Below are 14,421 nucleotides of genomic sequence, written 5' to 3'. Positions count from 1 at the left end.
TTAAAACACAACCAGTTGCATAACATAAACAGCATCTGACAAAAAAAATCTGAATAGTCATGACTTTTTTTCATAGCTTCATGTGAACCCAAACGTATTGTGCATATTAATCCCTCAGTGTTTCTGCTGTGGTTAAATATCAAGTCAAAAGTAGAACACAAGAAGAACAGTCCAGTATTTTGGATTAGTTCTGGGATACCACAAAATACCCCTGTAGAGTTACTGTACCCTCAAAACAATATTTATTGTTGTTAGGATATGTAGTATTTCCATGACACTTGCATATTATTACTTACAAAGTAAAAGTGTGTTCATGTATTCCGAGAAAGGGATAATATAATTGTAAAAATGCACTTTGACTTAGACACATTTAAATAAAAAGCAGTCAAATCTTTTATACTCTCATCCTCAGACCCACAACTGCATTACATTACAGACGAAGCCTTATCCTTTTTAATAACATTTTATATGCCAACCTATTATGGTGCAAATGTGTTTATCTTGGTAGCAAAATATATCAATCCAGTGTTAAAACTGCAAAAATATGTATACTGTCTGGATAATGTAATGGCTTAGCTTGTAACAAAGCAAAAAGGCAGTGACTACGCAGAGTGCGAACTGAAGAAAATGACCTTAAAGTTATCCTGTTGTCCAGCCTAAGTAATTGTAGGTGAATTGTTGGACATGTGGAGGTTGTGTTACTTGACTTTAACTTATTTTTGGCAAATATCAATCTTCATAAGAACTTTAATGTCATGAAAATTATAAAAAAATAAAATAAAATAAAAATTCGACCAAAAATGCAGTTACTGCCTTTTTGCTTTGTAGGGCCGCATAGGGACCACAGGCGATCTGGTGCAGCTTGGCTCCTCCCATCAGGCTCTCAGCCAGTGCTGGTGACATCATCACTCTGCCACTGTGTGTGGGTTGTGCATGGACCAAATCCTGAGAGAGGATTCCCCGAGGATCTCACTCATTCTCTGTTGTTGTGGTAATAGTATCCCTGACTATGACCGGGTTAAGGGCAGGCCCTCTATGTGTGTGTAGCGTTTGCTGTAAGGCTAAACTGACTCATACATTGTTCTGAAACAGTAAACCCGGAGCCACTGTTGGCTTTCCAGACCTGTGAGTCGTTCCAATTAAAATAACACCTCACAATTACTGCATGCCCGGCCAAGGAACGGATCCTGAACTCTGAAGGGCAATCCATCGGCTCTTGGCCTCACCAGTCTCAACGACGGACTTCCTGTTTCGTGCCTCATTGCTGTAACAAGTCTCATATATTCCACATGAGTTGCAGATGGAAACAGCCCTTGCAGGTAAATATTGATGCAAGGCAATTTTTGCAGGGGCTCTAAAGTCAAATGTCTTTCGTACCTTTGTACTTTGCGCTCCCCTTACACACAGTCTCATATAACCCTGACGTATGTGATCCGGGTGTCCGTGCCAAGGTGGTTCTTGGCAAAGCACTTGTAGGCGCCCGAGTCTGCGTTGGTGGGTTTCTGGATCACCAGGGTTCCCTGTGGGTGGAGCATCTCGCTGCCCGATGGCCGGCCCTTCGCCGCCGTGGACAGCACTGACCGGTCCGGGAGCTCCCAGGTGATCTCGGGAGTCGGGAGCCCCGTGGCGAGGCAGTTGAGCTTCAGCGGGACCCCCGTGACGGCTCTGACGGTGGCGGGGGGCCCTGTGGTGATCCGGGGCGGGAACGCGACTATCACCACGGGGACCGTGAGCACGGCGTCGCCGGCGGAATTCCTGGCCCGGCAGTGGTAGTTCCCGCGGTCGTGCAGCACCGCGTCCCGGATCAGCAGCGTGCCGTTCTCCATCAGGTGGTAGCGGCCGGTGGCCTGCGGCCGGGTCAGCGCGAGGCCGCCCGGGAGCGACCAGAAGATGCTGGGTCGAGGCAGGCCGTCGGCCAGGCAGTGCAGGTACAGCGGGTCGCCCGCCACGGCCCGTATCACCCCCCGCGGCCGCGTCAGGATGTACGGCTTCTGGCCCACCTCCAGCACGAGCAGCTTCTCGATGTAGCCCACGCTGTTCTTGGCGGAGCAGCGGTACTTCCCGGCGTCCGTCTTGCTCGGGTTGTAGATGATGAAGGTGCCGTCGCCGCTGAGGTGATGCTGCGCGCCGCGCTCCGACTCTGCGGAGGACAGACGAGTCCCGTTCGGGAGCGTCCAGGTGATTTCGGGTGGCGGGTGACCGTCGGCCGAGCAGTTCAGCACGGTGGTCTTGCCCATGTGGGTCACCACGCGCTCGTTGAAGGGGTTCTTGAAGATCGGCCTCCGCAGCATGGTGGTGACCTCCAGCTGGACCACCATGACGGCCTCCCCGCCGTCGTTGCGCGCCATGCAGATGAACTCGGCCGAATCGGTCGGCCGCACGTTGCGGATCTCCAGAGTGCCGTTGTGGTGCACGTTAATCCTGCTCCCGTAGTACGGAGCTTTGAGGAAAATGTTATCGGGCATAATCCACGTGATCTTCGGCGGAGGGTTCCCGACAGCTTTGCAGTCGATGAACTTCCTCGAGTATTTGGCGGCGGTCTCTTTAATCACCGTCCTGTTTTGATAATATCCATTGATAACAGGTGGGTTTCCATCGATATCCAGCTTGTAGACCTTACTGTCATCTCCCGCAGTATTCCGAGCCATGCAGACATATTCTCCCGCATCCACGAGCTTGACGTCACGGATGTCGAGGGACCCGTTAACGTGCATCAGATATCGCTCGTTGGACGCCGCGATCATGTCGTTGGACGGCAGCATCCACAGAATCTTGGGCTTGGGTTCTCCGACGGCCTCGCAGTCGAAGCGGACGTTTCCCCCCGGGGTCACCCTGGCGTAGGTGGTGCTGGGCGTGCGGATGCGGGGCGCCGCCGTGATCACGGTGATGTGCACGTGCATCTCGTCCTTGCCCACGGTGTTCTCGGCGTAGCACGTGTAGTCGCCCTCCTCCGCCATGCCCACCTTGTTCAGGTACAACGTCCCGTTGTCGAAGAGGACGAAGCGCCTAGTGCGCCCTCTCCTGGTGCCGTCGGCCTGCAGCGCCCCGTTCACCACCGTCCCGTCGGGGAGCCCCCAGGAGATCTCCGGCATGGGGGCGCCGGACGCCTTGCAGTCCACCTGCAGGTCTTTGCCGTACGGCACCTGCTTCTTGCCGTAGGCCTTGGTCTCGATCTTCGCCGGCTTCATGGACACGCCGACCTTCAGGAGCTGCAGGTCGTCGCCGAGGTCGCTACGGGCGACGCAGATGTAATCCCCGGCGTCCTTGTCGTTGACGGAGTCGATGATGAGAGTGCCGTTGTCCAGGACCTGAAGCCGACTGCCCATCCTGACGTCAGGAGAGGAACACAAGGACAAGGGAACTGTTAGAGCTCAGAGTGAACTCAGAGAGCGGGTTCTGCTGCTTCATAGCACTCAAACTTAAAACTTTACTTTTAACTCTAAAAGTAGATCTCCCACTGCACAGAGCTGCTAACTCTTCAAGAAAACCAATATTCTTCCACTACACAGAGCTGTTAACACGTCAAGAAAGCCATATTCTTCCACTGCACAAAGCTGTTAATGCTTCAAGAAAGCCAATATTCTTCCACTAGACAGAGCTGACATTGCCATTTGAACTTGCAGCTCACTCTGTCTGCTCACAATATTAAGTTACAAGGCTTCATATACTGTATATCAGAAAAAATAAATGCAAATTTGTCCGTGAACCTAGAATAATTAAATGAATAAATTCAAATAGTTTTGTTCTACTTTTCATTCAGTGCACTAAGTTGTTTTTAAGACCACCCCTCCCCTCCCCTCCCCGCAACAAAAGTAATAAAAACAGATGTTTGACTGGACAGGTAGTTCTAAATTTAAATGGTTAAGTCTCAGTACGGACTACATAACATTGGGTCATATGGAAAGATTTCAACAGTCTCTGTTGGATAGGGGGAATGGTCTGTTTTCATTTTCACATTGTGCACAGTCAGCAGAGGTTAAGTCAACATATATCCAATCCTAATGAGTTTTCATCATGGGAGCTCTCAAACGCTGCAGCTCAAAACCTCACTCTGCTTCTGTATCAGACACAGATTGGACCGTACACTACTCATAACAACTCTGTGTCAACCACATCCACACTACTGCTTCTGTGGACTCATAGTAAACTTTTTTTTAAAAAGAACTACAGTGGGGGAAAAGACACAGACACTAACATATTTTTAAGTCTGGTAAGGAGAAAAACACGATTAACATGTCATCATCAAACTGAAATAATGACAGATCAAATGTCAGTCTCTGGCATCTATGGGACATAAATGGGACATTACTGTAAGTGTTTAGATAAGAAGCAAATACAACATCCCATGTTATGTCCTGTACGTAATAATGGATATTTTTATCGTTTTTGAGCAAAAATCAATAACAAAAATAAACTGTGTTTTAGTCCTGTGAGGCTGTTCTTCTTATACAAGCTCTACAGGTCTTCCTAGAGGGTTAGGGCCCAGATGACTTCATACACAGAGGATCATACTCCATGTCTGATGTGACGCTGTCTAAATAATGCACCTAACTGACTTAGGAAGTCGAACAGAAATGTACTGTATGTGTTATGATAAAGTACCGTGTGTCTATGTCTGTGCATGTCTATGTTAAATCACTGCTGGCTATTCCTCTTGGTCTGTTCTCCAACGTCAGCACCACAGTTAATGAAGACAAGATGGAGCAACACTCCATACGATTTTATGGCGAGTGCGTTTGTCTCCAGGCCTTGGCTTGGTCCAGGATAGAGTACATTTAAATGGAATCACAAGGCCTTGGCTTGGTCCAGAAAACAGTACATTTAAATGGAATCAGAAGTTGTCAGAAGGCAGAAGGGAAGCAAAGCCTCATTAACTTGCTTGTGTTGGCTGAAACACAATAGTTACTGATATTTCGAAAACTCAGGGTAATTACATGGAATGAAAAGATTCCAGTAAAACCCAACCAACTTTATAAGACCATGAATTTCGCATGACTTATGAGGCAGCTATTCAATGTTACAGTTGCTCTCTTGGACATCTAAATCACCTGAGTTCCCAACAGCAAAGTATGTGTGCGTGCATGAGCGTGTGTGTTTGTGTGTATGAACATGCTTTAGTGGACTAATGTATGGCTGATTCTTTTTATGGCTGATTCTTTTACCTGTGTGTGTGTGTGTGTGTGTGTGTGTGTGTATGAGCAGATTCTTTTATCTGTGTGTGTGTATGTGTCTTTGTGTGTGTGTGTGTATACACATGTGTGTGTGTAATGTATGTGTGTGTGTGAGCGCACATGCTTTGAGGACGGTGATTCTTTTACCTGTGCCACTGGTCAACCACTGCCTTGGACGGGAGTCTCCACATGATCTTGGGTTTGGGGTCCCCGGTGGCGGAGCAGTTGAGCCGCAGTTGATCCCCAAACTCGAGGTCCGTTCTCCTCTGGGACACCTCTACGATCTGCGGAGGAGTCTGCGCGGTCTCCACGGTGAGGGTGACCACTCGTCTCTCCGAGCCGGCGGGGCTGTTGGCGATGCACTCCAACACGCCGCTGTCTGCCGTCGTCACGCCTGTCAGGAGGAGAGTTCCGTTGGCGAACGCCGAGGACCTCTGGTTGCCGTAGCGCTGCGGGTGAACCACCGACGCGTCGGGGAGGACCCAGTGCACAGTGGGCTGGGGGGTGCCCTTCGCCGTGCACGGCAGCCACAGGTTGTCCCCCGAGCGGACTTTGAGCTGCTGCCGTTTCTCCTCCAGGATGTCGGGGGGCGCTGCGATGACCTGCAGGCGCACGGTGGCCGTGTCCAGGCCGGCGGCGTTGCTGGCGATGCACTTGTAGTGGCCGCGGTCGTACACGGACACCTGGCGGAGGACCAGCGTCCCCTCCGGCGTGACCGAGACTCGTCCGTGGGCGGCGGCGTCCTGGCCTCTCACCTGCGTCCGGTTGGCCAGGATCCACGAGACCAGAGGCGTGGGCCGACCCTCTGTCTTGCAGTTCATCTCGACGGTATTCCCAGAATGCACCTTGATGTCTCGGACCTTGGGCTCGAGGATGCGCGACGGGTACGCCACCACCGACAGGGTGACGATGAGCTTGTCCGAGCCGTAGTCGTTCTCGGCTAAACAGAGGTACTGGCCTCGGTCCTTTACATTTGCATCCTGGATGTACAGAGTTCCATTTTGGAATACCTCGAACTTGCCCATCTTTCCCCTTATGGTCAGTGTGTTTCCTTGAGAACAGAAGAAACAGATCAGTGATATGACGCACACTACAGACTGTTACACACAATGACAGAATGAGGTATTTATTTAGCTCCTCTTTTTACATGCACAGTCTTTGGGCTGCGTAGTGTAAAAAGGCCAAAGGTCAAAGGTCACATACCAAGCAGTACCCATTCTGATGGACAAATAGAAAAGAAAAGGAAACGAAACAAAAGACACGTTTAGTCATGCAGATGAATACTTTAAGTACTTGAACTTGTTGCACTAACACCTTACATAAATATGCTGTACATACAGTAGCTACTCTTTCAAATAGACAAGCCAAGTATCTATAAAATAATGTCTGTGATTGTTGCCCAGTTTGAGTTGTCGACTGGATTACCATTATAATATCAGCATTCATATTCCAGTGATTATCACTATGGATGCCTAATAAATAAACCTTCATAGACACATTATACAGTATCAGTACAATATTCAGTCTGGACAGAATCAAATGTACTGTAGTAGAGTATCAGGTATTAGGGCATTCATTTACAGTAAAAAATGTAGGGCATTTTAATGTTATGTGTGAAAGTCAATCAAATGTAGGGCATTATAATGTTGTTATGTGTGAAAGTCAATCAAATGTAGAGAATTATTATATTGTTACGTGTGAAAGTCAATCAAATGTAGAGCATTATAATATTATCATGTGTGACAGTCAATCAAATGTAGGGCATTATAATGTCGTTATGTGTGATTAAAATGTAGGGCATTATAATGTTGTTATGTGTGATTAAAATGTCGGCATCATAACTGCCAAAGTATGACCGTGCACACTACTACTCCTGTGATTACTAATCTGTGTGGCGTCTCCACATGTGGGAGTGAGTTGGCGTGCCGTGGTACCTGCGCTGGGGGAGAAGCGTCTCCAGCTGACGGAGGGTGGAGGGTTGCCCTCCACCTCACACGGCAGGATGGCGTCGGAGTTCGACAGCACCGTGAAGCTGGCAGCGTTGCCCCCCACAATCCTCGGCTTGGTCGGCACATCCTCCGTGGACGGCTCCGTGGATGGCTTCGTGGTAACGGACGTTGTTGTGTCGTACTCTTTGGCCTGGTGGTCGTACGTGTTGTCGATGTCGTCGTAGTCATAAAGGGAGGGCCTGTGGGTGTATTCCGGCTCTGTTGGGAGCTCTGTTGTCGTGACAACAGAGGTCAAGGTTCGTTCTGCTTCTGGCCTCCTCTTAGATCCCTGTGTGATGACAGGCATGGTGGGCCTCACTGGTCTAACCGGAGGTCTGTGTGTTGGGGAATGCCCGTATCTGCGAGGGGGCACTCTGCCATTGACGTACACTCTGTTATCTCTACCGGTCTGCACTCGAGACCGCGGGGTTCCATACTGCCGTGACGATGGAGTGGTTCTGGAGGCGGTGGTGGGCCGTGACGTGGTGTATTCCCTCGGCCGACTGGTGGTGAAATACAATGGGACTCTCCAATCTACGTCATCTGAGTCCTTGGTTCCAGACGGGGAGGACACGACGGAGATCTCTTCCTCCCAGAAGTGTGTGTACAGTGGCCGCGACACGCCTCCTGAGTGGGACTTTGATACTGGCCTCGGCACTAATGTGGTAGTTTCCATGAAAGTGGAGGTTTCTGGCAGCTCGGTTGTTGTAGTAGGCACCTCTGTTGTTGCTGCTGTTGTTGTTGTTGTTGTTGTTGTTGTGGTCGGAGTTGTTGTTGTGGTTGGAGTTGTTGTTGTGGTTGGAGTTTTTGTAGTGGGTTTCCTCATTGGCCTTCGGCCTCTGAAACGCCCTCGCCCTCTAAATCGCCTGTTTTGTCCCCCAACCCTTCGGGGCGTCCATGTTCCAGAACCCCAAGAGTCAGAGCCAGAGAAGCTTGACTCAACAACCTCCTCTTTAGGCTTGATTGTTGGTGGCACATCAAGAGTCTTTACACTTGAGGATGAGTCCAAGGTTGAGGGGAATCTCGAGCCATATGCAGGAGCAGTTGTGGTCATCTCCTGTGTGGTTGGAGCCTCGGTCACAGTGGTTGACTCCTCTTTTGTTATGGTAGTGAAAGAGTCTTCAGGGTCAAATGCTGACGTCTCGAGATCTTTCTCAGACATGGGAGGTGGTAGCGTCACTGGTGCAACAAGAGACTCCACAGTAGGCAGGAAGGTTGTTTCCATTTCAGCTTCGGTAGTGGTTGGAATTGCTGAAGAGGTTGTAGGTGTGGTTGTAGGTGTGGTTGTGGTTGTGGTTGTGGTTGTGGTTGTGCTCTGGGTGATTTTGGTGGTTGGTTTGACTGGTTTACGAAGCCTGTTCAACAGTTCTTTTTGTCCCTCTCTGGTTCCAAACAGTTTATGCCAGGGTATTTTACCCCGAATAACTTTGGAGGACTTTGTAGTTGTAGCAGCTTTAGTGGTCGTTGGCTGATATGCCACTGGATCTTGCGTTGGTTCCAGATCAGGGGCATCTGCGGAAGTCATGTAGCTATTAGCTCCCTCAGTTCTCATGTGCAGGGTAGCAGGGTCTGAGGTAAATGTTTGTGTGATTTTCTCAGGATATTGCTCTGGAGATTTTGTGAGGGTATTGGCCCTGACGGGCTTTTCCGTTCTTTGAGGAGAAGAACTGTGAATGTTAGTATTACTCTCCTCTGCCGTATTTTTCCCACCTGTTTGGTCACCACAATCTCCACAATCTGTGGTTATCTCTACTGAATATGGCACTGTGGCTGCCCCCTTCTGTGAGACTGAAGGTTTCTTGAATTTATCAAGGTAGGACTGGATGTCTGTGATCTTGTTTGGTCGAATTATTCTTCGCCTGTTGGGGAAGTTGCGCCTCCGTCCTGGCCTCCTCCTGTTGGGGGGTATTATTTGTATCTGTTGTCGTGAGATGATGGTGGATCCAGCCGGAAGGCGGTGAGACTTGATCCTCTGAGTAGTGTGAAAGGTGATTTCATCTTGCTCGCGTTCTGTTGTGGTCACAGCTGTGAATGTAGTCTGGCTGTCGGGGTCAGAGGATGTGTGAACAACTGGCTTCAGTCTCTGAGCCACCCCATCCATCATCGGAGTGACATGTGGGTTCTGGCCGTTGACTACAGACATTCCCTCAGTCGAAGACTCAGGTGTGTCACCTGAGAACATGACCTGCATCTCGTCTGTGGAATCAGTCACCGTAAGCTTAAGTGTGACAGGTCGCTTAAACGAGTCGTTAGGTCTTGTCTGATAAGTATACTGTCTATTGTCACTGAATCCCCTGGAGTAAGTGAGTTTGTTTTTAAATGGTGTTGTTTCGTCTCTTTGAATTTCATAAGTGCTAGTGGTGACACTGAGATCTGGGAATCGTATTCTTGAGATCTCAGACCTGTGGTGTGGTCCAGGTGTTAATTTGTCTCTAGTTTCTGCTGTTGTGAAGGCACTGGTGACCAGGTCGACTGGATACTCTGTTGTTGTCATTTCATAGTCCTGAGAGTCATCTGAGGATTCAGCTGTTGTCACAACCTCATTCCATATGTCGTCTATTGATTCAGTATTGCTCAAAACACCATCCTGTGTATCATCTAATATTTCGGTTGTGGACATAACAGCACTCTCATATTTGTCAAATGACTCAGTGGTTGTCATGTGTCCATCCTGGTTGTCATATAAATTCACATAAGTATCTGTGGTTGTCATCACACTACCCTGACTGTTCTCTGATTCCTTTGTTATTACTGCGCCATACTGGTTGGTTTCTGGCATTTCTGTGATTGTCACCTCACCATTTGGCATCGCGATAATTTGATCCTCAGAAAAACCCTCTCCTGAACCCACATCCCCGTCTCCAGAGAGCCCCAAATCTGTTTTGGTGCTTCCCCGTTCCTCATCGGTTTTCCCTATCTCATTGTTTGTTGTCTGGCCAGACTGGGCTTTCTTCATGAACTCTGCAAATTTTTGAGGATCCACCCTTCGAGATCCCTTATCGAATACCCGCCTGCCTCCCCATTTTCTCCTGCTGCTTAAGGGGCTACCTCTCCGATGACCTCCTCTGGTGTGCGGTGCCTTGTACCTTGGGTACGGCCTGTCTGAGGTGATGGTCCTGGACTCCTGGTTAGTCCGTTGAGACGACTTGGAATGAATAAGTCCACTGTGAGTCGTCTCCGTCTCCTCTGCGTCGGAATCAATCTCATCGAGCCCTGAGCCTTCGGAATCTATTATTTGCACTTGCTTTGTCCCCTCGTCGGTAATACTCACTTGGGACGTCAACAAATCGACCCCGAGGTAATTCGAGGACAGACATCTGAAAAACCCTCGGTCTCTCTCCGTCAGCGACTGTATTCCCAAGCTGCCGTTATTGTAAACATGTCTGTTCCCACTCGATTTGTCCAAGACTGAGTGATCGGGAAGAATCCACTGAATGGAAGCTACAGGGTTCCCAGTAGATCCACAGTCCAGGAGCAAGCTTTGGCCCAGTGAGCGGGTCAGCTGGACCCCGTTCACCTCCGCCTCCTCCACATCGGGAGACAAAACTGTAATCCGAAAGATCAAAACGTCGGCATCCAAGTAGTTTGTTGCAATACATCGGTAAATACCAGCATCCGAATTGTCCACGGATCTCAAGGTGAGCTTCCCCGAGTCGCTGATTGTAATCCGTCGGTCATCACTGTGGTACGGCGCCCGGATTTTGGTGCCATCCGTCAAGATCCACTCCATGGAGGGTTTCGGGTTTCCAAATGTCTCACAGTTGAGCACTGCGGTACTGCCAGCTACAACAGCATGTTCTGTCTTTGTCTGATTATCCCGTTTGATCATCGTCCAGCTGTACCTGTCTCTCCGGAGGTTTCTGCTGTCCACGCGCAACTGGACAGATGACGAGTACCTAATGTGAAGTGTGGAGAATGTAGTGGTTGTTCGGTCCAGCTGCAGGTTAATCTGTCCTTGAAGTAGCCATGCCGGATTGGCTTTGATATCTGCTTCAACCTCAGTGTAAATGTCCTCGTCCGGCAGCTGGGCCTGTCGGTATTTGTAGGTCATCTCCGGTGACATTGACAGCAGCAGTCCCCGTTCCAGTCTCATGGGCATGTCGCTGTACGTGGCCAAAACTCGCCACAGCTGCTGGATCTGGTCGTAGTCGATGTTACACACCAGCGACGTGCTGATGGTCGCCCTCAGCACGGTGACGTCCTCCTCGTCCCCCGTCTGCGTCAGGTTCAGGTTCTCCACCCCAGAGGGCCTCTGGACAACGCAGGTCAAGGTGGCGTCGTTGTGGACCTCGTCCGTCACATTCATTTGCAGCGTTCCGATGGGGGCGATGAAGTCCTTGGCCGAGACCGGGGTGTAGTCGTCCTCGCCCAGAGTCAGGTTCCGCTGCTTCAGGTAAGGGTGGATCCAGGACTTGGCGCAGGTGAAGTCGTCGCGCGCTAGCTGAGTCAGGCCTTTCCCGCGGGCAGGAGCTGGCGAGGCACACACGGGGCATGCTGGCCTTTGAGAGGGCTTCTTGTCGCGTTTGCATTTCAGCACACCTGCAGAGATGACACGTTGGGAAGAATACAGAAATGGGAGTTTTAGTGGGTTTGTGTGCTTCGATTGATTTGACCGTCATAGCAGCAATACACAATAATCTTTCTTTGAAAAGTGTATTTTCAACTGTCAGACACAAAACACTAAATAATACATTATATTTTGTTGATTGATTAAAATATGGTTATGGTTGCTTAGCAGACACCTTTGTCTAAAGCGACATACAAACAAAAACAATTCAATTTAGCAGTTAATCAGACTAGTGTCGACTAAAGAGAATAGCAACATAAACAATAAACAGTATCAATATAAGCAAAGCTAATGAAAAATAAATAGATATAAAACCCTTGACGGAGATCATATTGACTGTGTTGACTAACCAGGGTTCTTTTCAGCCCACTCGCTCAGCCAGTCCATGCGGCAGTCACAAGACCACGGGTTTCCGTGGAGATACACGTTCTCCAGCTGATAACAGCCTGCGAACAGGTCGGCCGGTATGCTGGTGAGGGCGTTGTCGGACAGGTAGACGCTCTTCACCGAGGACATCTTGAACACCTGGCTGTGGCGGAGCGTGACGAAGGTGTCTGGGTGAAGCTGCTGCAGCTGGTTGCCCTCCAGGTGGACCAGCTGCAGCTTGGTCAGACCGTAGAAGGCCTCCGGATTGATGAATTCGATTTGGTTGTGGTCAATGTGGAGTCGCACCAAACCGTGAAGACCACTGAACGTGTCCTTGTTGATCTCTTTCACTTTGTTGTAGCTCATCTTTAGCACCTATTGGATACAGGGAAGCAGCAATTGAAACAATCATTATTTATGCATAGTGCAGCCTTTTTTCCTGTCTTTCAATTGTATCTTATAATTTGGTCAGCACTCTGAACCAGTGAGACAATAAAAATATGCTAACATATTTACACATTTTCAAACTCTATGAAAAATAAAAACCCTACTGTAGATACAAAACAAATGTTTAAAAACAAATACATTATATGTTGAAGTGTTTTATTTACTTGCAAAGACTTGAGGTCATTGAAAGCGCGGTCTTCAATATTACTGATGGTGTTACTGTGAAGCATCAACAGGTCCAGATGTTCCAGGCCGGCAAATTCATTTTCTCTCAACACTGTTAAGCTGTTGTATCTGTTTCAAAGACAAAACACATTGTAGGCCTTACAACTGTGCAGCGTAATGTGCTGTTTTCAGAGGGACAGAAATGCTATGTGAACTCTTTTCTTCACACTACTATGTCCAAGTGGAATAGTTATGCTTTGGGGCCAGGTGAGTGGGATGCTTTTGTCAACATGGTCCTTATTACACACACACAGTCTCTCTCTCTCTCTCTCTCTCTCCATCTCTCTCTCTCTCTCACACACACACACACACACACACACACACACACACACACACACACACACACACACACACACACATTGAATACGAATCTGTTCTTAAACGACCTTCCAGTTGAAGAAAAATAAACATTCGTTTCTATTGTACGTGTGTCTGTGTCCAGTAGTTCTGCTTGCGGTTAAACTGGCCAGGAACTGGAGGAGGTGGAAGAGGAGGAGGAGGAGGAGGAGGAAAGGGGGATGTTGAGTTCCTCACCCCAGGTTAATTCGTTCCACAACCGGCTGAATCTCGCGCGGTATTGCGGTCAGGTATCTGAAAGTGCAGTGAACCTCGGTGGGGACGTAGCACGCGCATGATCTCGGGCAGGCGCGGCCCTTCGACGTCAGCGCCGCCAAAACAAACAGAAGCGCGAGGAGTTTCCACCGCAGGTAGCACGGTCCTGAGGGTAGTGACTGCATTCTGATGGAGTAGGCGTGGTTGCTTTCACTCCTCTGAAATAAATCGTGGTGCCATCAATGAATGTAAATCTGTTGAGCAAAAAAAAAAAAAAAAAAACATGAATATTTGCTCACTTCTCAAGGACAATCCGACAAGTCAAAACTAATATATGAACACCTGGCAATAAGTTGCACATTCAAAAACAGACAGGCTGCACATAGTAGAACATTATTAATCCTCGCAAGTTAATGCTACCTCGTTTTATAACATGATCACACGATTCAACATATACTGGGCCAACCATAGCGCCACTAAATCATCTCAATGGGACATCAAAGCCTTTCCGTCACCACTAAGAATTTAAATAGTGGAGTCCTCTGAGATAATGATAGTATTTCAAGACAAAGATAATAAGTATTTCATATTGATCAAAGACGCACAGAACCACAGAACACTGCGCAACCCCACAATTTAACACATTTGTAGAATTCCCTCTGCAAGCAGTAGACGTTTTTTTTTTTTTTTATCACCAGTATTTGCATTTGCGTTACGAACTCTGCTCAGAGGAATAACAAGTTACCTGTAAAAGTACAATAATGTCAAGTTGACTCAAACGGTCTATTTAGTTTAATTACACTTATCCAATTTAATTATTCGTAGGTATACTTACACTTTTACGCTTTAACGGGTTTGAAAACACCTAATCCACAGTTCACGTTTTAAACGGTTTAAATCATGACTTGAAACAAGACGCAATTGTAATCCAGTTGAGAAGTAGCCTAGGCTATCCGGTGTAAAGCTTTTCCCCCCAAAAAAATCCGTTTGATGGGCAAAGTCTGGTCCAGTGTGTGAGCCCCGGATTTAGCCTAGTCCCGAGCGCAGACACCCGTGAATGCGCACGGAGGATGTTGCGCTGCTTGTTTGATGTCGGTGCTGCGGG

The 14,421-nt window shown here is 48.5% G+C and overlaps 1 protein-coding gene across 1 annotated transcript; it reads right to left on the bottom strand.

The window, feature by feature from the left end:
- Window positions 1–223: 223 nt before the first annotated feature.
- igsf10 (immunoglobulin superfamily, member 10) lies at window positions 224–13,501 on the bottom strand. Its single transcript, XM_062552036.1, has 8 exons — window positions 13,299–13,501; window positions 12,704–12,833; window positions 12,077–12,467; window positions 9,808–11,698; window positions 8,870–9,561; window positions 7,106–7,816; window positions 5,319–6,222; window positions 224–3,327 (listed from the first exon to the last, which is right to left on the bottom strand). The coding sequence occupies exons 1-8, from the start codon at window positions 13,499–13,501 to the stop codon at window positions 1,410–1,412; spliced, it is 6,840 nt and encodes a 2,279-aa protein (XP_062408020.1). The 3' UTR covers window positions 224–1,409.
- Window positions 13,502–14,421: the final 920 nt, after the last annotated feature.

The sequence above is a fragment of the Sardina pilchardus genome, chromosome 13 (assembly GCF_963854185.1).
Source record: "Sardina pilchardus chromosome 13, fSarPil1.1, whole genome shotgun sequence".
NCBI lineage: Eukaryota > Metazoa > Chordata > Actinopteri > Clupeiformes > Clupeidae > Sardina > Sardina pilchardus.
Note: the sequence above shows the minus strand (reverse complement) of the source record. Positions and strands in the feature narration are given on the sequence as shown.

What these genes read in the sequence shown, in the direction of transcription:
- igsf10 (XM_062552036.1), bottom strand. Translation starts at nt 13,501, where the DNA reads ATGCAGTCACTACCCTCAGGACCGTGCTACCTGCGGTGGAAACTCCTC. An exon ending in ACGCTTCTCCCCCAGCGCAG is followed by an intron (nt 6,223 to 7,105) that starts GTACCACGGCAC and finishes TCTGTTCTCAAG; the next exon opens with GAAACACACTGACCATAAGG. An exon ending in GTGGTTGACCAGTGGCACAG is followed by an intron (nt 3,328 to 5,318) that starts GTAAAAGAATCA and finishes TCCTGACGTCAG; the next exon opens with GATGGGCAGTCGGCTTCAGG.